The 24,939-nt window shown below is 46.5% G+C and overlaps 1 protein-coding gene across 2 annotated transcripts in view; it reads left to right on the forward strand.

The window, feature by feature from the left end:
- PIGB (phosphatidylinositol glycan anchor biosynthesis class B) overlaps nt 1–24,939 on the forward strand; it is a 48,754-nt gene that overhangs the window by 16,524 nt on the left and 7,291 nt on the right. For both annotated transcript variants that reach the window (XM_088444925.1, XM_088444932.1), the window contains exons 9-11: nt 17,801–17,865; nt 18,304–18,505; nt 18,967–19,147. In XM_088444925.1, coding sequence (XP_088301051.1) covers nt 17,801–17,865; nt 18,304–18,505; nt 18,967–19,147 — 448 coding nt within the window. The remainder of the gene's footprint in view (nt 1–17,800; nt 17,866–18,303; nt 18,506–18,966; nt 19,148–24,939) is intronic.

Consider the following 24,939-nt stretch of genomic DNA (forward strand, 5'->3'; position numbering starts at 1 on the left):
CACCGGATTACTGCATACATACTGTATTCATTTAATGAGATGTATCCCAGGGTGGACGCAATACCACTGCATTGGGGTTATGCCAGGCCAGAGGAAGCCTATCCAGGTTCATTCTATTGCACTGCATTAATAAATTCCAATATTTGCACATTGCTGACTGGCATGACAGCTAACATTACATCACTATTTGAAGTGATCTGTTGCTGCAGAGATACAGGGAAGAATTGGATTAGGGTTATTTCTGCACAGATTTTGTCTACCCAAAATATAAAAAGTAAAACAGTGAAAAATAACAAAAAGGGACTTCAAAGCGATCTCTTTGGCTATCAAAATTGTATTTCTCATTCTCTGTTACACTAGTGCATTTTGCATGAATGTCAAGGAGAAAGCATGTAGTCCTAAATGTACAAAAACACACAGGCATCATCACCCTAATTTGTGCACTCACATTTGCCCAAGGACTTGAACACAAGGCCGAATTGGATTTCTGTGCATATTGTGATACATTTTCAAGCAAAAAAAGCTTCTTTTTCTTCATTTGCTCTATAACTGTATAACAATGCCAAGTACTTTAGACCTACAGTCAGGTGCATAAATATTGGGACATTGACAGAATTTTCATATTTTGGCCTCTATTCACCACCACAATGGCTTTGAAATGAAACAAACAAACAAGATGTGCTTTAACTGCAGACTTTCAGATTTAATTTGAGGGTAATTACATCCAAATCAGGTGAAAGGTGTAGGAATCACAACGGTTTCTATATGTGCCTCCCACTTTTTAAGGGGCCAAAAGTAATGGGACAAACTAAACAATCCTAAATCTAACTTTCACTTTTTAATACTTTGTTGCAAATCCTTTGCAGGCAATTACAGCCTGAAGTCTGGAACGCATAGACATCACCAGATGCTGGGTTTCATCCCTGGTGATGCTCTGCCAGGCCTTTACTGCAAATGTCTTCAGTTCCTGCTTGTTCTTGGGGCATTTTCCCTTCAGTTTTGTCTTCATCAAGTGAAATGCATGCTCAATCGGATTCAGGTCAGGGGATTGACTTGGCCATTGCATAACATTCCACTTTTTAGCCTTAAAAAACTCTTTGGTTGCTTTTGCAGTATGCTTCGGGTCATTGTCCATCTGCACTGTGAAGCGCCGTCCAATGAGTTCTGAAGCATTTGACTGAATATGAGCATATAATATTGCCCAAAACACTTCAGAATTCATTCTGCTGCTTTTGTCAGCAGTCACATCATCAATAAATACAAGGGAACCAGTTCCATTGGCAGCCATACATGCCCACGCCATGACACTACCACCACCATGCTTCACTGATGAGGTGGTATGTTTTGATCATGAGCAGTTCCTTTCCTTCTCCATACTCTTCTCTTCCCATCACTCTGGTACAAGTTGATCTTTGTCTCATCTGTCCATAGGATGTTGTTCCAGAACTGTAATGGCTTTATTAGATGATGTTTGGCAAACTCTAATCTGGTCTTCCTGTTTTTGAGGCTCACCAATGGTTTACATCTTGTTGTGAACCCTCTTTATTCACTATTGTGAAGTCTTCTCTTGATTGATGACTTTGACACATATACACCTACCTCCTGGAGAGTATTCTTGATTTGGCCAACTGTTGTGAAGGGGTTTTTCTTCACCAGGGAAATAATTCTTCTGTCATCCACCACAGTTATTTTCCGTGGTCTTCCAGGTCTTTTGGTGTTTCTGAGCTCTCCGGTGTGTTCTTTCTTTTTAAGAATGTTCCAAACAGTTGATTTGGCCACACCTAATGTTTTTGCTATCTCTCTGCTGGGTTTGTTTTGATTTTTCAGCCTAATGACGGCTTGCTTCACTGATAGTGACAGCTCTTTGGATCTCATATTGAGAGTCGACAGCAACTGATTCCAAATGCAAATGTCACACCTAGAATCAACTCCAGACCTTTTACCTGCTTAATTGATAATGAAATAACGAGGGAATAGCCCACACTTGTCCATGAAATAGCTTTTGAGTTTATAGTCCCATTACTTTTGGCCCCTTAAAAAGTGGGAGGCACATATAGAAACCGTTGTAATTCCTACACCGTTCACCTTATTTGGATGTAATTACCCTCAAATTAAATCTGAAAGTCTGCAGTTAAAGCACATCTTGTTTGTTTCATTTCAAAGCCATTGTGGTGGTGAATGGAGGCCAAATTCTGTCAATGTCCCAATATTTATGCACCTGACTGTATTTTGTATCTGAATACCCTGAAAAATTAGATTTGGGGGGAAACTTCTGGGTTGGGCTTAATCTCTAAACGTAGCTTTTGTGTAATTATGGAGAAGTATACAGTATTTTATTTTTTTGGCCTACTGTAGCAGTCACCCCAAAATAGAATATATTTTTAAAATTGCATCTCCAAAATATAAAAATTGATTTGGTGATTTTAATTAATATTGATATAGTCTGTTGGGATGGTGGCAGGGCCGGATTAACGGGGGGCGATGGGCGATCATCCCTGGGCCCCCACACGTTAAGGGCCCCCACACCCATCGGGGTTAAAGTGGACGCCTCCTCCGGCCAACCTAACCCCGGCGCCGCAGGGAGGCTCCATTTACCAGGTGCCTGCTGTATACAGCGGGCGCCCGGCTCTCTCCCCGCAGCGGCAGCTGGAGTCGAAAGGTTGAGCTCACGTGAGCTCCATCTTCTGGCTCACACAGTGCGCTATGGCAGAGATGTCATGACGTCTCTGCCATAGTGCAGAGGAGCAGCCGAGCATACTGCAGCGGACGCGAGGCTTAGCTTACGGTAAGTATGAGCTTTTTTTTTTTAAAATATAGTGTAAGCGGCCTACTGGGGGCATTACTGGCGGGGCATTACTACAGGGGACATTACTCGGGGGGAGTGCATTACACCTGGGGCATTACTGGCGGGGGGGCATTACTCAGGGGGGAGCATTACAACTGGGGCTTTACTGACGGGGGGGCATTACTACTGGGGCATTACTCGGGGAGGGGGGGGGGCATTACTATTGGGGGCTCTACTAGAGAGGGAGCATTAGTATTGGGGGCACTAATAGAGGGGCATTACTACTGGGGGCATTTCTACAGAGGGCTCTACTAAAGGGGGAATGACTACTGGGGCATTACTATTGGGGGCACAACTGCATGGGTATTATTACTGGGGGGTTTATACAGGGGGCATTACTATTCTGCATACGCCCAATTACTACTTGGGGGCATTACTATTTGGGGCACAACTACAGGAGTATTACTACTGGGGGCATTTATACAGAAGGCATTACTACAGGGGTCACTACTAATGGGGGAGAATTGCATAGGGGGCACTACTACTGGGTGCACTGCATACAGGGCACTGACACTACTGGGGGCTCTGCATAAGGTCTCCATTGCGCATACCCCCAGTTTGTCACATTTAATAGGGGCCCCCACTGACCTTAATCCGGCCCTGGATGGTGGTCACAATGGGTGTCAGGCGAAATGGGAAAGTGACTGTTAGGCCACACAGAGATGCCTTAACCAGGATGCTTAGTTCATTTAAAACAGGGTTACAGGTAACTGCAGTAACACAGCGCTATGAGCGGTAGGCAGAGGTTAATAGTGGTATTTAGGTGTCTAACCTCAGGAGCTATGTCCTGTGGATCCGCACAGTACTGTGACATTCTACACAGTAAAGATGGTGCCAGCTGTACATGAGCAGTAGGTCATCGGTGACATCATCCGGTCGGAGATCGCTTCTCCTTTGACCCTGGGTCCTAGCACCCAGCATGTATAGTAGAGAGATGAGACCGTGCCGGAGCCCACTGCTCTCTAACACACCTACCTTGCTCTGGGCTGTCTCCGGTTACATAAAAACCTATATCAATAATCATTTGGCAAAGTTCATCCTGTAACCAGAAATATGTGGGTTATGCATAAAAAAAAACAACAATGAAACATATCAAATGTATTTCAGTCCACACCCTTTCAGGAACACGTTCAGGACTTGTGAAGTCAGTCCCTTTTCATCATATCGGCAACGTTCTCTCACCTCTGTCCTGGTTGTGGCTGTCGATAGCGACAGCTGCAGCGAGCAGAACGGTCAGGTGAACTGACTGTTCATACGTAGCCCAGGCCATTGGCGCTGCTATCTTGTAGATAGCAGCGCCAATAATGACAGGGGCGCAGCCCCCCAATCATACATGGGGAGAAGCGGTATCAGCGCGCATAATGAGCGCTGATGGCGCTTCATACATCTCCACTAACTCTTGAGCGAAGTGATGTATGATAGTTATGTACTTAGACTGTCCATGGTGCTTTGTGCTGTAGGATAACTATATTGTCACACACTGTTGATGGTTTCATCCTGTTCCAGAAGACTCATTTCACATAAAGGGCCATATTCAATTCCAGGCGAAAAGTCCTGTACTTTTCACATGGAGTGCTTTTCGACCACTTCGCTGGTTTTCAATGCGAAAAATAAAGTTTCTACTTCAGGGTCCATAGGGGGTCCACAGGGTTGATCTTGGGGGTATAGGTTGGGAACCAATTCCGGGCACCACGCAGTTAAAGCTTTCAGCTCCCAGGATGCACTTGGGTCCACTCTCCCTATAACCCCACCCCCAGCCAGAGGCACCTCAGTTTAAGTTGGTGCCCGGCCGGAATCGGGTCACCGTTTAGTGCAGTGGGGAGCTGATTAGCAGCCCCTAAGCTTTATTTTTTCTGAAGGACAGAGTTTTTTATTTTTCCTTTGGATTCTTCAGAGCGGCAGCGTCAGACTGTCCATAGGACGTCTAAGCTGCCGCTCCGTCACCCCGCTGGCACTGAGACGCCAGTACAGATCTGGGGATCTCAGCGGGACCCCAGAGTCTGTACTAGCCGGACTCTGCGGGCGCCCAGGACTGCTGCCGGATCCACGGGGAGCAGGTAAGGCGCGGGTCACCGCTTGCGGTGATCCACGCATTTGAAATGCAGTCCTGTGCCTCCGGTCTCTGGGGACAGACCGGAGGCGCCGGCAGTGGCGGCGGGCCCCCCATACCCCGTGTGTCCACTAGACCACCAGGGACTGAGTGTTCGGTGCAGGGAGCCGGCGTCCCGGGGGTTAATAGCCGGCCAGGGGAGACAGCCTTCCCTGTTACAGCGGCTCCTCCCCTCAGCTCAGCGCGCCTTTCAGTATCCATAGTCTGGCGTCGCTGAGCTGCTTCCTCCGCGGGCCACGCTTCTTCTGAGGTCTCCAGCGGCCATTTTCTCTGTGGTGCAGCAGAAATCTCTGGAGATGGCAGTTGGTCCTGTCCCCCTGCGTACCTCACCATCAGGTCAGTGTACACAGCGCTGTAGCCTTCCCAGACACTGAATCTGGGTAAGTTGCATGCAGTATAATAGTGCAGTATATTATATGACATGTTTATGTATATATGTGTATATCTGCATGGTATGTGACTTATGCTAGTGCTGACTGTGCTTTATTCTCTCACCTGTCAGTGTATATCTATCCCTTTCCTTATCTGCCCTAATACAACTGTACTTGGGGTGGTTCTGAGACCTCACATTTATATACTTGTTAATATTTGTGAGGTTTGTCACATACTGTTGCGTGCTGCACGTTGCCATATTTTGAGTGGAACTGTGTGTTGCATACGCTGAAAATGGGTCCCTGCAGCTAATTTTTAGTTTCAGTCAGGACCAGTATAGCGCTGCTTGATCACAAGGCTTGGTCAGATATGTCTGACCAGGAGATAGAGCGTTATACTGCACCCATTTTTACTATCCTGCAAGCCATGTGCTGCAGGTGTTAGTGCGGAGGATTTAACTCTTAAAGGGTTCTGTAGGTGGCGTCATCGGGTGCCGGCCCCTTTCACGACCCCCTTGGGCGGTTTGTTTTCTCGGGATCCTCTTAATTGCGGATCGCCGGGCGGGCCCCATTGTTGTACCTCACTTGGGGTTACTTCACCATACTGCCCTTTTTCATCTCAGGGTATCTCGCAGTTTCTTGCACTCTTCCCCTGTGACACAGACTACCGCTCCCTACAGGGGTTTTTTTTTTTTTTTTTCTTTTCGAGTATATGAATTCCCCCTGGTGCCACAATAGTCTGTCATGCCCCTTGCAGGGATTACCACAACAGCCACCCTGGGTGGAAGTCGTTTTTCTATGAAACGCAAATTGGCGTGGTGGACGCCCTGTGCTTACTTCCCACTTGGCTCTACCGTGAACTGGATGCTGTTTTGGGCTCTTTCCCTCTTACACGGGGGGGAAGCCTATCTCAAGTATTTTTATCCCTGTTTTAGGGCTTGTAGCAGGTCCATTCTGGTTAGAGTGAATGTTGACCTGCACCTGTATCATACACCCTCAGTATTACGTGCCTTCTGGGTCCCTGTTGCTGACTAGCGGGTGGATCGCAGGGCGGGACTCTGGCTGTTGCCAGATATGAGGTATTACAACAGTGTTTGGTCTCCTGTCCCAAATTCCCTGAGGGTCATCATGAGCCCCTCCTGGGGTGGATGGGCGTGTTACTCGTCGGATTACAGACGTTACTACGCATCCCATTCCTGCGTGGTCGGATACTTCTGATCCGTAGGTGGTAACTCTGCCTGAAATCAGTATACTCGCTTTCAGGGGTTGTTACCCATCCTACCATGGCGATAGCATGGTTGGTTAATACTATTGCATACTGAGCTGATGCATTTGTAATGTTTTTCCCCTCCAACACGTCTGGGGTTCAAGTGTATTTGGTCGTTCACGTAATATATGCAGTTGTCATAGGTGGACATGCCTATATTGGATACCAGCTCCAAACTTTCAGAGTTCCGGCTGCGACGGTATCCTCCGTAATACTCTATGGCTGCGCTCTGGGAATGCAGAGGTGCAGATACCATCTATAGGGTATATCTGACCTTGACAGTGGCAGTACAAATTTCCCGCCGTCAGCTATGCTCACTACGGGGCCTCAGACTATTAAGTCTTTTTGTCCTCTGGGTCAGCCTAAAGGTCTGTTTCTTCATAGACTGTCGGCCTTTACAAGGGCCGACATATCCAGTTCCGAGCAGGCCTGGACTGCCAGCCGATCCTGCTTCTGAACCAACGGATATATCGTCAGCCTGACGAGACAGGCCTACCACTGGGAGATGGCGATTTCTCAGTTTGCCCGGTACTAGTGTCTAGTTGCCGCGGCTACGTGGGTAGGAGGGTACGCCCTCTCTTTGCTCAGGCGGCCTATTTCCATGTGATGGTACGCAGGCCCTTATTCGGAACAGGGCCTTACAAATCCAGAAAGCTATACAGTTGTTGCGGTAAGCGGAGCTAATTGGGCCATCCCCACTTTCTCAGCGAGGGACTGGTTGTTCTGCTTTCTTTCTGGTGCAGTGGCTGAATGGTCCTCTTTGGCCTATTCTCTGTCTCAATTCCCCGAACCAGTTCCTAAAGCTACCTGGGTTCAGGAAGCAATCCCTATGCTCCATCATACTATGTTTGGAACCCGGGGACTTTATGGTATCACTGGATATACAGGACGCGTGCCTACGGGTACTTACAGAGACCTTACCTCAGCATGGACTGAGGTTTGCTGTATCACAGCACTTACGATTTTTCGGGCTCTGCCTGTTGGGACTGATCTCAGCCCCACAGGGGTTTACCAGCGTTTTGGATTTTCTGACAGTTCTTCTGTTCAGTATATCCCAATGCTCCTGTACCTGGATGGCCTCCTGCTCTTAGCAGGATCACCGGGGTACTTTACAGCCGGGTCTGGTTGACTGTGGGTTCTTCAGGGTGCAGACGTTTAATCAACGGGGAAAAAGTCCTCCCTGCATCCCTCTCTGGGTATTCTTCACCTAGGAGCCCTGCTGGATTCTCAAAATCTGAGAATTCTTCTGGCTTAAGACGGCATCTCCACTCTTCCATTAGGAGTACATGGATGTCTGCGCAGTCGCCATATGTCTTTACACTCGGGGAAGCATGGTCCACTATTCAGTGTCTGCCTTTGGAAGGGTGGAATGGGCTAAGTTCCATTCCAGGCCTTTCCATAATTGGCTTATCTCCAGATGGAACGAGTTTTTTTCTGTCGGATCACTGTTCAAACGATGATGCTCTCCCCGGAGGCAAGTCGGTCCCTTTTCGGGTGACTATGGCCATCTCGTCCAGGGTATTCTTTGCTAAGGACAGTGTCTGGTTCGCATCCATTTCAGTGCAATTGGATGTCTGTCGATTCCACCCTGTCAATTAACTTGTTGGAACTTTAGCCTGTCTTGGGCTTCACTCTGGCATAGCCCTTGTTTCCAGGTGAACCTGAAAAAGTTCAGTCCGACAGGGTCAGAACAGTGGCTTCCTTTTTAGCAATACTGTTCGTTGGGTGGCAATGTCAGGTATGTCATACATTCGGGCATTGTCTGAGGGTCTCCTCCCGACCATCTCGACAGTGTTCATTTCGGGTGCTCTCCATTGGGAAGCGGGAGTCCTCAGCCGTTACGACGTGCATCCCGGGGGCTAGTCTCTTCCCCAAGAGAGGTTTCATCTCCTGGTGAGCAGGGGGGGGGCGCCCTCCTGAGGTGACACTCATGGCCTTCTGACTCTCACACTATGGTGTTACAGTCCAACTCTGGGGATTCTGAAGCAACCTTCAGTGACTCTTTGTCGGTGAAGGGGTTCTTCCAATTTGCGTACCTGTGTTCTCCAGTCTCCATTCTTCCTCGAGGGAAGTGTTTCAATAGAGACAGAGATGCTTTCCTGCTGGTGGCTCCTGATTGCCTCAGATGTCAGGGGTACTTGGTTTTTCGGAGTCTCTCCATCGATACTCCATTCCTGATGCTTCGCTACCCAGACCTGTTGTCTCAGGGTCCTGGGGTTTGCCTTGGACCTGGGTCGTTTGTCTTTGACTACGTCCCTATAGTGGTCTTACGGCTTCCATGGCTTTGTCATCGTTGGAATGATTGGAGCACATGGATCAGCTTTTGCTGGGACCTACCACAATCTGTGGCAGCCATAATTCTTATGGTATTATACCTATCAATACGATCCTCTGGTGTCCAGGATTTCCAGATATTCTGGCATTCCTTCCGGCTGGCTTGGGTTTCTCCCTCGGCCTGGCCTTCCTGACAGTGCAAATCTCTACACTGTCAGTATGATTAGGTTATGGAATTGCTCCGCTCTGATATCCAGTTCATCCTTTGGAGTGTTTTCTGGATTATGCCTCCATTTGTCCTCCCTAGGGTCTCCTTGGGAGTTAGGAGTGGTTCTTCGTTAACTCCGGGGAAAGTTAATGGAACCGCTGGTTGTAATAGCCATTACATGGTCTATTGCTTTGGCTTTCTCTCTTTCTATCAGGGAGTTTATATCAACCAGGTGAGTGTCGGAATTGGGAGCGTTCTCATGTGGCTCCCTCTTCTGGAGGGCATCTTGTTAGGGTGTGAGTTGCTCTCACCCTGTGTTTCTTCTTAGTGATTTTCAGGTTCCATATTATTCTGGAACTTATGGTGCGGCCATTCAGTCCCCAGTCCTCTCGGCTGGTGTGGCCTCATTGACTGTGGTCCGGCCTCTGTGGATTTATGTGATCCATTCAAGTTCCTGACGGAAATCGGACTCCTTATTGGTGGTCTGAGATTTCTGGTTTTAACAGGAAAGGATGGCCGGCCTATGGCCATATGTTGGCTGGACGGCCTCGTATGTCTTCAGGGGCCTACCCATGGGTAGGCCTTTCTGTTGTTGCTGCTTGGTTTTTTGTTTTTTTTCTCGGGCCATGTAACCCTCGTGGGTGGCTCGCGGTGGCGCCTTGGCTGGTTTGCCTTGCTAGGTGGCCACCTGGTCTTCTGTCTACACCTTTTTAAGGTTCTAGGCATTGTTTTCCTTTGCCTCTCAGGATGCTTCCTTTTTGGCGGCGGATTCTCCTCTCAGCACAGGAGCGTCCCCTCCCTTGGTTGAACTGCTTTGGGACATCCCCAAGGTCAACCCTGTGGACCCCCTATGGACCCTGAAGTAGAAAACAAGAGATATGGTAAGAACTTACCTTTGTTATCTCTGTTTCTACGAAGTCCATAGGGTCCACAGGGCGCCCGCCCTGACGCACCTGGCTTCAAATGGGCTGTGTGACTGGTCACCGGTTTTCCGTCTCCCATTTCTGTGAGTATGGTTATCGAGTGTTCCAGTTTTCTCTCTTTTTTTTCTCCTCCTCCGGCCTTTGGCTACTTACAAACTGAGGTGCCTCTGGCTGGGGGTGGGGTTATAGGGAGAGTGGACCCAAGTGCATCCTGGGAGCTAAAAGCTTTAACTGCGTGGTGCCCGGAATTGGTTCCCAACCTATACCCCCAAGGTCAACCCTGTGGACCCTATGGACTTCGTAGAAACAGAGATAACAAAGGTAAGTTCTTACCATATCTCTTGTTATCGCGCGCGCGCTCGCTTTCCGCCGTATTCAATTAGAATTCGGCGAAAACGGGAACCGGCGAAACTGTAATATGCAAAAAGATAGTCTGACATTGCGGATCACTGTAGATACCCCCGCATAGCCCTTCTGAAGGTATTTGGGGTACTTATATGCTCTCAATAGCTTCTATTTCGCATCTTTGCAGAAGTGGGTGAAGAATAGCATTTACAAGTAGTCCCAGCAAAATTGGGGTACGTGAAAATGGGTGCTAGCATATTTTTAAGTTGCTAAAGTGAACTTTTAAAATTCTTAAAGAATCCACCTCCCGCAAGCACCTGCAAACTTAAAAACATCTGGGGCATACTTGGGGACCCCCTGGAGTCTATTTCGCTAGTTTTTAAGTTTGTCCCCCAACATTGAACTTTTTTACCCCCAAAACAAAAGTACTTTTTGGGGGTGATCTAAATACTTAAACTTTTATTGATGTAGATTACTTTCGGGGGACTGTCCCAAGGGTGCAGGGTGGTTCTCGCAGCTTTGCACCCCAAAAAACCCCAATTCTGCACTTTTTTTCGACACCTATTCATAGGCGAATCTTTTTCGCTGGTCCCATTGCATTGAGTTTTTTTGCACCAGCGAAAATAATTTGGAATTGAATACAGAGGCAACTTTTCGCATGGTGACATGACGTCATTCGCTATACTTTTCCGCAGAAAAGAACTTATCCCAGCTAATTGAATACGGCCCAAAGTCTCCTTTAGGTAAAGGGATTCCTTGACTGACTCTTAAGTGCCATATAGTCCAACTCAGTGGTGGATAGAGCAACAGTGGCTTGCTTCCCAGGACTAATGGCAAACTGACTCTCTCTGCTTATGGCATGTGTAATGTCAGGTCGAATTCCAATAATTGCATACATTAAGCCCCCAACAGCGATCTCATGAGGAATCCTGTTCATATCCTCTATTTTTTCTTCGCTTGTTGGAGGCATGGATTTTGTTAATTTTGTGCCTATGTCAATGGGAGCATTGCATACTTGTTAAGTTCTGCCTCTATATATTATTGGTGACCGTGATCGTGCAGAGTGAAAATAATTCCCAGGGACCCCTCGCTTTAAAAAAATTGGGGTCCTATTCCACGATTTCTGGGTCCCATTACATATTATGGGGGTGAGGGCAAGCAGCAGTTGGGACAGTGCTGGGGGCAGGTAGCAGTTGGGGTAGGTGGGATTAAGGGCAGCAGCAGATTGAGTAGAGTTTGGGGGTAAAGACAGGGAGAAGTTGGAGTAGAGCTGGAGGTATAGGGGAGTAAGGGCAAACAGTGGTGGGGTAGGGATGGAGTAACTCCATACAGAAGTTAAAACACTGCTGGGGAGCAAGGAGGGGCTATCATCTAGTGTGTACTGGCCTTTAAGCTTAAGAATCCTACAAAACTTGCCTAAAGGAATGGTCACAGTTGATCACCCAGTAGCTGTAGCGCGTATTTTACCCTATAATGAGGCAGGCAACCCACTTATGCAGAATGGGTGAGTCCCGGGGACATGCTCCGCTGTGGCCAATCCCTGGCTCCTGATCATATGACTCATGTCACCCTGGCCCGGCCAGGGATGAATATAAAAAGTGGAGGTGGAGCCAGCTCTCTTCAGCGCCTTACCTGATGCTGCAGTACCCGGCGGGAGAACAGCCCCAGTATGATGACAGCCGTGGCACCCGACAGGAAGATGGCTCTGGCACGATGTTGGCCCCGGTGGGAGGACAGTCCCAGCATGATGACAGCCATCGCACCCGGCGGGAAGATGGCTTCAACACGAGGGCGGCCCATGAAAGATGGCTCCGGCATGAGGACAGCCCCAGCATGATGACAGCCGTGGCACCGTGGGAAGATGGCTTCGGCACGATGACTGCACCTTGTGGGAGGGTGGCCCCGGAAACCGGCGGGAGGGCGGCCGCGGCACCCAGCGGGATGTCCGCCCCCGGTGGAAGGATGGCCCTGCCAACTGGCGGGAAGACACTGTGCAAGTAAATTTAATAAGCGGCTGGGGGTTGGTTTGGTGCTGCGGGTTAATGGGTGGCTGTGATGTGGCAGGTGGAGGCGGGCTGAGCATAACTTCCTGCGGTTGCTGGCACTGCTGCTGCTAATGGCAGATGGGCAGCCAAAAATAGGAACATCTAGCAAACAATGTATGGGGTGGGGGTCAGTTGATGCTACTACTACTTTAAGCTACCTTTCTATCTACCCTGACCCCCTCCCTACCCCCGGCAATGTCTGCCCTTACCCCCTCCTTGCCCCCAGTACTGCACCAGCTGCTATCTACCGACCCCCTCCCTGCCGCCAGCACTGTCTGCCCTTAACCTACCCTTGCCCTCTCCCAACCCCCAAAACTTTTACATTTTGACCAGTTTGAGTCTCCACCAGATATTTTAGGTTTGCTGTTATGTTCACTACTTCACTCTTGGCTTTGATGAAGTAAATGTGTGTCATTCTTGTTAAATCATCAATGGACGTGAGGAAATATCGGTATCTACTTATCGATTTTACTTCCATAGGGCCACACATCTGTATGCACCAATGCTTATGGTATCTCATCTCTGGTTGCAGACTTTGGGAATGGACAGTAGGTCTGCTTACCCATCAACCAGCTCTCACACACCAGTCTCTCAGTATCACTCATGGCTTTTCCTGTCACCATTCCATCAAGAAGTATTTGGACGTTATCATACCACCGGTGACCTAGCTGCCTGTTGTCTCAAAGGCTGTCATCGCACAACACTCTTCTGTGTCTAGGACATATAGTTACTGTCACAGTTCCTCTTTTATTTTGCACAACATACTTGCCCTTTGTGAACTTGACGCCTTAATTTTCTAGGACGCTTATGGTAATGAGGTTTGTCTCCAAATCTGGTACAAATAAAACCACTTTGATGTCTGTGACTATAGCTTTACCTAGAGGCACCACGTGATTGTTCCAAAATGTGAGGACTTTGGGCCTGATTCTGATTTGGGAATAGAGTAAGAGATCCAGTAACTGTGTACCTGGACAAACCATGTTTCAATGTAAGGGGTGCAAATATAGACCTTTTTTTGCATACAGGCTGCAAACACATACTGCAATACTGGCTGCTTTTGCACATAGGGCCTGATTCAGAGCCGGACGCTCTGACCAGAGCGCTCGCTCTGAATCAGGGCCCTCCTACCTAAAAATGGAGCAGCCTCCTGGCCGCTCGCATAGCTGTGGGTGACCACCCACAGCTATAGCGAGCGGCCAGAAAGATGGTCTTGACCATCGCGACCATCAGGCTTGCGACGAGACCCTGGGTAGGGTCTCGCTGCCGCAAGCCCAGGAGAGCCAAAAGCACTCCCACTGACATCACTAGTGATGTCAGTGGGGCGGACCCAGACGGTAGGCGTTCCCATGGGAACGCCTCCGTCTGGGCAGCAACGCCACCGGCACGCCCACCAAAGGGGGCGTGCTGTCAGTCACCATCGACAGCACGCCCCCTTTGGTGCGAGACCCATAGCGACACCTTGGCTGTCGCTATGCGGGTCTCGCGCATGCGCACGAAGGAGCTCCCTCCGTCGTGCGCATGCGCATTAGGGCACCATCGACCCGCTTGCGAGCGCTCGGCGCTCGCGAGCGGGTCTGAATTAGGCCCATAGCCCACAAATGCTGGACAGGTTTATTTTTACACTGCAATTTAGATGTCAGTTTGGACACACCCCTCCCAAATCTAAATCTCTCTGCACATTTTAAATCTGCCACACTTGCAGTGCAGCATGGTGTTTCCAAGATGCACAGTTACTTGATCTTTCTTAGTCTATTCCCAAATCTGAATCCAGGCTCTTTTTTTCTCCAATATCTCTGTTATAAAATCACGTGCTCAGTGATGTAAACAATTCTTGTTTGCAACTGAAATGCCTCTTGGCTCCCCAGTCCATGTACCAACAATTTTTCCTGGGACTGTCTGTTACATTTTAAAGCGGACTTGTGTTTTTTTTGTACCACTCCTTTTACTGCGCACCATTTGCATCTTGCAATCTACATTTAGAGGCTTTATGTACCACCTTGAGACAAATGAAACACTTTTAGACTTAGTGGGGAATGCAATTAGCCATGGGATATATCCCCCAGCTAACAGATTTCGCCATGCAAGAAACAGCCTTTTCCCTATGGATAACCCATTGATTCATCGTAAAAGGCAAAATCAATGGATTTCCACGCACGATAAAATGCATTTTTATGTGGATTTTTCCTTGCAGCCTCTGGTAATTAGCACTCATGGTTCCCGCCGCTAATAGAATCGAGCAGCGCAGTCAATTAGCTGTGGGGTAAACCAGATGGCTAATTGACTCCCACCCCTTACTGTCCCTTGTGAGTAATGCAGAACTCTCCGCATTGGCCTCAACTGGTATGCATACTTGGAATTGCAGCAATTTAGACCTCACAATCTCAGTTGACAACTTAGTCACAGTGAATTCTAAAGCCACCACTAAGAAGTCAAATTCAGGCGTAAGCTTCTGCAGCATTACCAATGCAACCTCGTCACCCACAGATGTCAGTTGCTGAGATATTGATAACATCTTGTCAATGTACTCATTCATATGTCTGCATACACTATTTGCTACCATATAATGGTGATAATTCAGATGTGGACTCGTATGCCATTGCTGCTGTGATCTCACAGATTCGCAATTGAGAAAATATGCTAGTAAGCCACTGGCCGTCCAGTGTTAGATACGCCCACTGAAAGCATCTCCCATCCGCCGCTCACATGCAAAACCGGAAACATTGAACGCAGATTAGTTGGCAGTAAGCCTTCTGAATAAGCCTAAACTGTCGCAGACATAGCGGGTCTTCAGACACGCAGAGGGCTTGTCTGCTGTGAGCAAGAATGCAGTGACTTATTTATGGACACACAATCGATCAATCTGCATAGATATCTGCATTGCGTCCACATCGAATCGGACTCGAGGGGAATTTAATTAGCCGCGGTACTTTACCACTGGCTAATTGATTCCCCGCACTAATTCAAGTAGCCCCGACGACTCAGGACTTATCGTGGGCGTGGCATAATTGCAGGAGGCGTGGCTACGCTCCCCTGCAGAAAAAAAAAAGAAAAAAGGGCAGCGCTGAAGGGAGGGGCTCTGAGTCCCTCAGCCCAACGGCAGATCCATGGGGGCTGTGATAAGTTTGATCACGCCCCACCAGAGGACAGGAGACTGCTGCTCAAACAACCCCCGATAGGTATTTTTTTCACGCCCGCAATCGCTGAAACACATGGATCTCGAACTTATCCTGGATTCTCTGTTTTCGCCCAAAACATATGTGGAATAAAAACGGAAGTTAATTGAATTGCCCCGCCCCCCCAAAAAAATTGCTTTTAGGTCCCATTTTTACAGCACAAAAAATAATTGTGGGCAATGGAATGCCTGCCCCCCTAACCCCCCCCCCCTCCCTCAGTGTATACCTCGGATTCTCCTCATGAGAGCCTCAGTTTCATATGCTACCTGCAGGGCTATGCTGACAATTTCCCATGAATTATAGAGGCCCTGTTCTGCTCCAAAGCTAGGTAATATGGATGAAGACTACACTGAACCTGACTGGTCTGTCAGAGATGCTGCCTGCGAGGTTGACAGGGATTCCCCTTCCCTGTATGAAAATCCTTAGAAATTGTGGAACCTCTAGCGCTTCACTCACAGACCATATGTCATTCAAAAACGCAATTCTAATGTATTAATGAGGTATTTATTAAAACACTCCAAAGTGTTTATAACAATGATAGCGAATATCGGTATAGAAACATATAAAAAAAAGATGATAGCGAGGGAAGGGGACACAGTTGATGCTGAATCGCGCCATATACCCCACACTTTTGCCGGCAAACGACTCCTACCCACCCCACCCACGACTGCTGGACCTTTACACCATGCCCATGCAAGGAGAATGGTGAGACCACTTGTTACTGCTTAAAACATTACTCTGCTTACTGGATCTGTATATCGTGAATATATATACTGCAAGCAGGACTATGGCTTCTAATTAGCCACTGCCAAATATGCAGATTGGAGGGTTAGAGTAAAACGTTTAGTTTATATCTCCCTCACACTGGTTTTACTTTTTACTCCAAACTTTTTTTTTTTTTTTTTTTTTAGGGACTGCATTGTTGTGTATGTCTTTGTTTTATATGTTTGTATACCGGTATTAGCTACCATTGTTAATAACATTTCTATTATATATTTGCACTTTGGAATGTTTTAATAAATACCTCATATTTGAATTGCATTTTTGAATGACATAGGGTCTGTGAGTGAAGTGCCAGAGGTACTACAATTTATACTGCTCCAAAGCTAAGCCTATGGTCCCCAAGTTCCTATACACCATCAGGATTTGGATTGTCACCTGGATAATTTGTAATTCGCCACAGTTTCTTCTACTTCAGCTGCATCTCCATAGCGAACCTTCACATGGCATAGTGCTCTGAACCTTTCAGTTTGGTGAAGGTCATGCCTGCAGCTGCACTGTGCATCTTTCTGTATATGCTGACTCAAATACTGGAACTGGCTGTTTACTTCACTTAAGGTGCCTGGGCTTATAACCTATTGATATCGTCTATAGCAGGGGTTCCCAACCACGGTCCTCAAGGCACACTAACAGTCCATGTTTTAGGGATAGCCATACTTGAGCACAAGTGACTTAATTAGTACCTCAGTTATATTGATTTAACCATCTGTGCACAATCATGGATATCACTAAAACCAGGACTGTTAGTGTGCCTTGAGGACCGAGGTTGGGAATCACTGGTGGTTGCAATAGGTGTTAGGTGGAATGTGAAAGTGACTGTTAAGCCACACAGTCACTTTCACAAGCCACACAGAAAGTCCTTATTACCTGGCAGCAGCCTCTCTCCCCAGTCCAGCACATGCTGCTGTGTGCTAGGCTGTGCTGGATCCATTCTCCCCTGCCTGCATGATGTGCGGGGGTAGGCGATCGTACTGATCCCCCTCCTGGATCTGCCACTGGCAGAGAGACGCACGGCGCCCATTGTGCAGCTCACATCATACTGGTTTTTTGTTTTTTTTGTAGGGGGCTTGACCACACCTCCATATTTGGTAAATTATACCCCTTAGAAATAGGCAATGTGAAACCCTGAAAACACGATTAGGCAGTATCTTTTTATTTTTTTTTTGGTGGGGAAAAGAAGTATATTTATTAAAGGCTTGTGTGATTCAGTATTGTTGTAATATGCTGGAAATTCTTGTAGCATTTAGATAGTCCTTGGGAAGATGGTAAAAGGCCATGAGTGCAGGAATTATACTTTAAGTTTCATTGTCCCGCAGAAAATATTCCAGCACATTGTGCGTGTATAACGCCTGTGCATGGTTTTCTGATGGCCACCTTTATCCAGAATACTCTGTAGTTGTCATGGATCTACATGATTTTTTTAACTAATTTTTTATGTTTTGTTTTTTTTTCCTTCTAGCACTCTGAGTCATAAAGAATTTCGCTTTATCTACCCAGTGCTGCCACTCTGCATGGTGTTCTGTGGTAAGAAGAGATTTATCTTGGGTTCTGTTAATAAAGCTTATGGCAATGGGATGACATTCTTATTAAGGAAGAAAGTTTGTACTTTTGTTACCTGTGCTAAAACTCCTACACCCATCTGCTTTGCATGGAATATTTAAATCAGAAGAAACATGTATCTTCTTTGTAATCTAAAAAATGTATTTAATAAAACTCTTAATTTAAACACTCAGGATACATGATCTGGCTCAGATAATTGTGTTGTGCTGTCTCTCATACAGGCAATTATAGTCTACTCTCCTAATGTAGTAACTTTCTGGGACTGAAATGCATAGTAAATCTAAAGAAATGCACAAAAGAGGAAACATTTGGGATGTCTCATTGCCTATGATACATTTGTCCGCTGATTGGTTATTTTTTTTTGAAAATCAATATTGTTTACTATACCATTCTGTTCAATAGGATTCTCATTCTCACATATTAAAAGTTGGAAGAAACCAGCTGTTGGCTTTTTGGTTTTATCAAATCTGGTTCCTGCCCTCTATACCGGGTTAATCCATCAGAGAGGAGCACTTGACATAATGTCCAGCATTCAACATTTATGCAAAATGGAGAAACCCTCCCTATTAGTTCTGATGCCTTGTCACTCCATCCCATACTACAGGTGAGTAGTTTATCAGTAGGTGCAAAGAGTGATATACCTTATGTTTACCTCACAGCATAAAGAGAGGATAGCTTTGTGAAGATAGGCCCGTTTAAAGAGGGGGGAGGGGGACATACCTGGATTCACTGGGGACCCACCAGAACATAAGTAGTTATGCATAACATAGAATTTGATGGCAGATGAGAAGCACTTTGCCCATCTAGTCTGCCCATTTGTAATATTTTGGTAAATTCAAACCTTTATGATCCTTGGCTTTTTGTAAAGATATTTTTATGCCTATCCCAGGCATGTTTAAATTGCTCTACTGTGTGAGGCTATTATTATGCAGTGTAGGATCATATGAACAGTGTCACCTTGACTTGGCTGGCTATATACCAGATGAATAATCAACATTGTTTTAACTTGTTATGCAATTGTTTTATGCAGAATTTTTTGGTTTGGCATAACGTCTTTTTTTCCAGCCATGTTCATTGCCCTATAAAGATGGATTTCCTTGAGTGCCCGCCAGATCTAGAAGACCATGACACGCATGTAGACGAAGCTGATCTGTTTTATGTGAGCCCGTCAGCCTGGCTCAATGCAGAATTTTACAATACATCTTGGCTGCCAACACACTTGGTAATGTTTGACGTTCTAGAAAAGGTGAGTTTAAATGACTTAAAAACACTTTGCTACATGAAGAATGTTTGTGCATTTTCCTACTTTCTAAATGTAAATCATTTATTTAGGGAGATAAATTGTTGAATATCCAACAAAACTGTCCATTCACCACACACACATTCAATATATATAAAATATATTATCTATCTCTACCAAAAAGTTGGTAAATGCAGTTTGGAAAGGACTACTTATTTTCCAGGCAAATGTAGCCTGCCTTGCTAATGCCAGGAGAGATGTAGCTGTATCTCGCCCAATTTAGCCAGCTACATGTGTCGCCAATTTTGAAATTAGTCCCATCACTTGGCCCAAATGATGGGATTGGCTCCAGGCTCATTGTAGTGTGCCAGTGGCTTAACCAATGGGTTCTCCAAAATTATCTGTGGTCTATGCTTCTACAGCTGACTTGTTTCAAACTGACAGTGGTTTCCTCTATCAGATGGAGTACCGCAAGGCTCAGTCTTAGGTCCTCTGCTTTTCTCAATCTATACAATGTCTCTTGGAAAACTTATCAGCTACATTGGATTTCAGTATCATCTGTATGCGGATGATACTCAAATCTGCCTATTCTCCCCAGATTTCTCACCACCTGTATTGGTCCGTATTACTTAATATCTTTCTGCCAGAACATCTAAGATGTTATCTCGCCACCTCAGACTTATTATTAATTCTGTTTTAGAAATATTATTTCCACTAAAAGTACTTACCAACCTGATAACTCTTGCTGCCTATGTGTCATTCTTGACTCTGAACTGTCCTTTGTTTCCCATATTCAACCTGTTTCCAAATCCTGTTACATACATTTAAAAAACATATCCAGAATATGCCCATATCTTACACAAGACTCTGCAAAAACTCTCATTCATGCACTTCTTATCCCTGCACTGATTATTGCAATAGTATATACTGGTCTTCCCCAAAACAGACTTTTCACCACTACAATCCATTTTGACTGCAGCTGCAAGGCTAAATGTTCATCTGCTGCTCCGCTCTGTCAGTCCCTCCATTGATTACCTGTATTCTACCAAATTCAATATATAACACATTTACTTACACATAAGACTATTAACCAAACTACACCAACATACATCTGCAACATACAGCTCTTCACTTATCGCAAAATTTCTCCCAACCCAACTTCTCCGCTGTGCACTAGATCACCTGTTCCCATTCACCGTTACAGGACTTTTTTCGAGCTGCACCCAATTCCTTCCCATACACACGTAGAGATTTTCTGTGCAACCATCCAACTAGTTGATTGGTTGGAATGAAAATCTATAAAGGTATGAAAGCAAATAACAATCAGCAATTTGCTCCCAAACGCTGGAACATGGACAAAAACTTGTTTGAACAAATTGTTTAGCTCAAACATTTAACAAACTTGTCTGACGACCATTTTCATCTGTTTTCTGGCATTTAGGAGAAAATTGTTGATCATCAGTTACTCCCATATATTACTAGATTTTCATTCCAACCAATCAACTAGTTGGATGGTTGGACAAAAAAAATCTTTACGTGTGTATGCGCACCTTATGACTTTCCTCTAGTCCAGCGGTCTTCAACCTTTGGCCCTCCAGCTGCTATGGAACTACACATCCCAGAATACCTTGCCACCGTTTTGATAGAACGGCATGCTAAAACTGTGGCAGGGCATCCTGGGATCTGTAGTTTCACAGCAGCTGTAGGGCCAAAGGTTGAAGACCCCATTGGTTCTCAAACTCGGTCCTCAGGACCCCAAACAGTGCACGTTTTGCAGGTCTCTTCACAGAATCACCAGTGAAATAATTAGCTCCATCTGTGGATCTTTTAAATTCTGTCAGTGAGTAATGAATACACCTGTGCATCTGCTGGGTTTCCTGGAAAATGTGACCTGTGTGGGGGGACCTGAGGACCGAGTTTGAGAACCACTGCTCTAGTCTCTAAACCAGGGGTCTTCAATCTTGGCCCTCCAGCTGCTGTGGAACTACACTTCCCAGCATGCACTGCCATAGTTTTAGCATGCTGTTATATCAAAAAGGTAGCATTGCATGCTGGCATGTGTAGTTACACAGCAGCTGGAGGGCCAAGGTTGAAGACCCCTGCTCTAAACCTTCAAGTGTTCGCTGACAATTCAGCTGTTCAGGCAAGCTTTATCAAATTCCATAACCTCCATAAGCTTTACTACCCAATTACATCCCCACTATACAGTCCATACAGAACCTCACATTTTCTTCATTTTCACATCCCCCTGACCATTGGCCAACATTCCTGTGCGACTGGATCATACAGCCCACCAAGAACCTCTGCAATCTGGCTGTATACGAGTATGTAATAGGTTGCACCTATCCTTATGTATCAATGCCTATTTCCCTATAGATTGCAAGCAGGCGCCCTCTCACCTCTTTGTATGTTATTACCAGTCTTGTTTTAATATTTTGTTCACAATTGCAAAGCGCAATGAAATATGCTGGAGCTATATAAGTAACTGTTAATAAAATAAAGTCCCTCCACTATGAAATTTTTATTCTTATGTACTAAGATTTTAGCAAGGGAGGGATACTGACTTCTTGAGTAAATTTCCTATTTATGTCTCAGATTCATACACAAATGCTAATACAATATGGCTTGGAAGCCATGTGTTGTCTCATCAGGTGGCTATTAACAGTGACCTCAGCAGTCAAGTTAGGAATTGTATATTCTTTGTGTACAACCAAAAGTGAGTGACAGTTTACCGACCAAATTTAAGACTAGCACATTTTTTTTACTCTTTTATATTGAGATTAAATAACTTTAAGCAGGGTCAAAGTAAAATGAGCAGAATATAATGAATTTGTATAGGGTACTGGTTTTAAGCTGCCTTTAATACAGAGTTATTCTCTAGCAATGATGTGTGATCACGAGAATATCGCTGTACTTCAGGAACCACTATGAAATTCAGGGATGAGTGAATATCTGCCCCATCCTGGCTTTAATAAACTCCAGGTAACTCTCATTAGAAAGAGGATAGTCTTTAGTCCCTTAGTGGTTACTGGCATTTACCAGACAATATCAACATGTGCTGCAGAAGTAGTAGTAGATGGTGGTGAATGGGGACTAACAGAGCCAGCGGATCTCTCCCGTCTTGGCACCTACACACCATTGTTTGAAATATGAGAGTTCCCCCTTTCAAACAATATGCACCCGACATAGCAATATATACAATAACACAATGAGCTACAGAAAGTGTTATAAAGTCCAGAGATGGAAAGGTTCTAATGCCCAGATTTCCCCCATCCTGGGATCAATAAATACAGGGGTCCCCTCATTTGATGCAAGAGGATGTCTACTTTATAAAATTGTATGGTCAGTATTCAATTAGCTGCGGCTAGTTACCTCGCCTGGGGCTATCACAATAGCCCGGATGCCAGCACTTTTCTGCGACTTTTCGCAGATCCTATGTGTTTTCATGAGAAAAACAGAACATTTGCGGATGTAAAAAAACAGGTTTTAATTGGATACCACGAAAAAGACCAGAAAATCTGTTTTTTTGCATCCGAAAACTTTTCACTGCTAGTTGGATACCAGTCTATGGGCCATATTCAATTAAGTGCGAAAAGCCCGTTTCTGCGGAAAAGTATCGCTGGTGATGTCATTTCGCCAGGTGAAAACTTATCCCCGTATTTAATTCCAAAGACTTTGTTTTGCCGATGCGGAAAGTAAATGCATTGGAATAGGCAAAAAAGATTTGGATATGAAAGCTATCGGAAAAAGTGCAGAATTGGGGTTTTGGTGTGCAAACTTGCAGGAACCACCCTGCACCCTTGGAACAGGCCCCCCAAAGGTAAAATTTGTTTAAAAAAAAAAAAAAAACTTAACACCCCAAAAAATTACTGTGAAAACGGGGGCGAAAAAGTTAAGTTGGGGAACAAACTTAAAAACCAGCGAAATAGACTCCAGGGGGGTCCACAAGTATGCCCCAGGTGTTTTTAAGTTTGCAGGTGGTTGCGGCAGGTGGATTTTTAAAGTTTTTTTTTTTTGTTTTTTTTTGTTTTTTTAAACTTCACTTCACCAACTTTAAAATATGCTAGCGCCCATTTTCATGTACCCCAAAATTACTGGGACTAGTTTTCTACTTCAGGGTCCATAGGGTATCCACAGGATACCTTGGGGTATAGGTGTGACGTCAGTCGCAGGGCACCAAAGAGTTAAGCTTTCAGCCTCCCAGGATGCACTGGGTCCCCCTCCTATACCCCGCCCCCGAGCCAAGGCACCTCAGTTTAGTTTGGTGCCCGGCCGGAGTCAGGTGCACCTGTTGGAGTGGGGGCTAGAAGAGCCCCTGAAGCTTTTTCTTCATGCAGCTGTGGCTGCACATCTGGATGAACAGCATGGACAGTCAGTCCTGACGTCCATGCTGTCTTCCCTACACCCCGCCGGTACCAGAACGCCGGTACTGATCCGGGGATGCTGGTGGGCATCTGGAGTCACAGCTAGCAGTGCCCCCAGATGTTCCGGACCATGGCCGGATTCAAGGGGGACAGAGGTAAGTAAGCAGCGGGGTCCCGCGGTGGGTCCCCGCTGATCACATGGTCCTAAGTCCCCAGGCAGGGGGCTCCCTGGGGACTGGCTGCAGCGTGGAGCCAGGCGACCAACCTGCGCTTCCACTACCCCCTGGGACAGCGGACCGCAGCAGAGCGGTAGCGCTGCGGCGTCCCAGGGGTTAAATGCATGCCAGGGGAGCGCGCCTTCCCTGTCTCACAGCCGGCGCCTCCCCCGCTGCACACAGCCCTCTCTGCACTGTGCTGACTGGCCCTGTGTCAGCACTCCTCCCCCAGGCCAGCCTCCTCTCTGCTCCTCGGCGGCCATCTTCTCCAACGCATGGTGAACGCTGCTGGAAGCACTGGACGGAAGCATCGTGGTCTGGGTCCCCCCGCATACCTCTCCTCCGCTGTGGTCAGGTCTGTGTATGCAGCGCTGTGTCCTACCAGGCCCTGTGTCTGTGTAGTTGAGTGATCAGCGCTGTTAGTGCAGGAATTGATTTTCTTTGCATTGTATGTGACTGTGCTAGCGCTGCCTGTAACTTTTCTTCTCTAAACTGTCAGCTTTATTACTGTCCCTGTTCTTTCTGCTAAGCCCTTGCGGTGCGGTGCTGCAGGGTGGTCTCTCGCCTATTTAATATATAATTGGTGAGAGGGGTCACATACGTGGTGCCATCATGTCTGAAAGTGATTTTCCCCTCCGGCTACAGTGTACCACGTGTAAAGTACCGTTAGCGGAGGGGGAGGGTAGCGCGGAGAGCCTTTGCCGGCAGTGTTTGTCCATGGCGCGGCCTCTTACAGTTACAGCACCGGTACAGGAGCCGCCCTGGGCTTGTTTCGCTCAGGCGCTAACAGCTTTAGTGGGCCAGTTAGCTCCGCAGCCCGCGTTTACTCCGATGGGTTTGTCCCAGCAGTCTGTGGTGTCGTCACCCATGCAGGGTTTCCCACGACAATTGGTGGTACCCCACAGTCTCCCTATTTCCCCGCTCCCGGTTTCTCAGGAGCCAGCGTGGGTTAACTCCCTGACGAGTTCTGTACAGCACTTGTCGGATGTATTGCAAGGGGAGTCTGTGATGCGGCCACATAAACGGCCGGTGGCGTCTCTGTCCGCTCCTTATGAGGATGACGTCTGATGATGGGGAGATTCTGGATCCTTACGATCAGGAACCTCTCCATACTAAGGACGCTGATGCTAAGTCCAAAGTATATATTCCTGGACTTATTCGGGCGGTCCACACAGCCTTGGTGATTGAAAAAGGCATATTTAGACTTAGCCGCTGGGGG

Source organism: Taudactylus pleione, unplaced genomic scaffold (genome assembly GCF_031769625.1).
Source record: "Taudactylus pleione unplaced genomic scaffold, aTauple2 ptg000019l, whole genome shotgun sequence".
Taxonomy (NCBI): domain Eukaryota; kingdom Metazoa; phylum Chordata; class Amphibia; order Anura; family Myobatrachidae; genus Taudactylus; species Taudactylus pleione.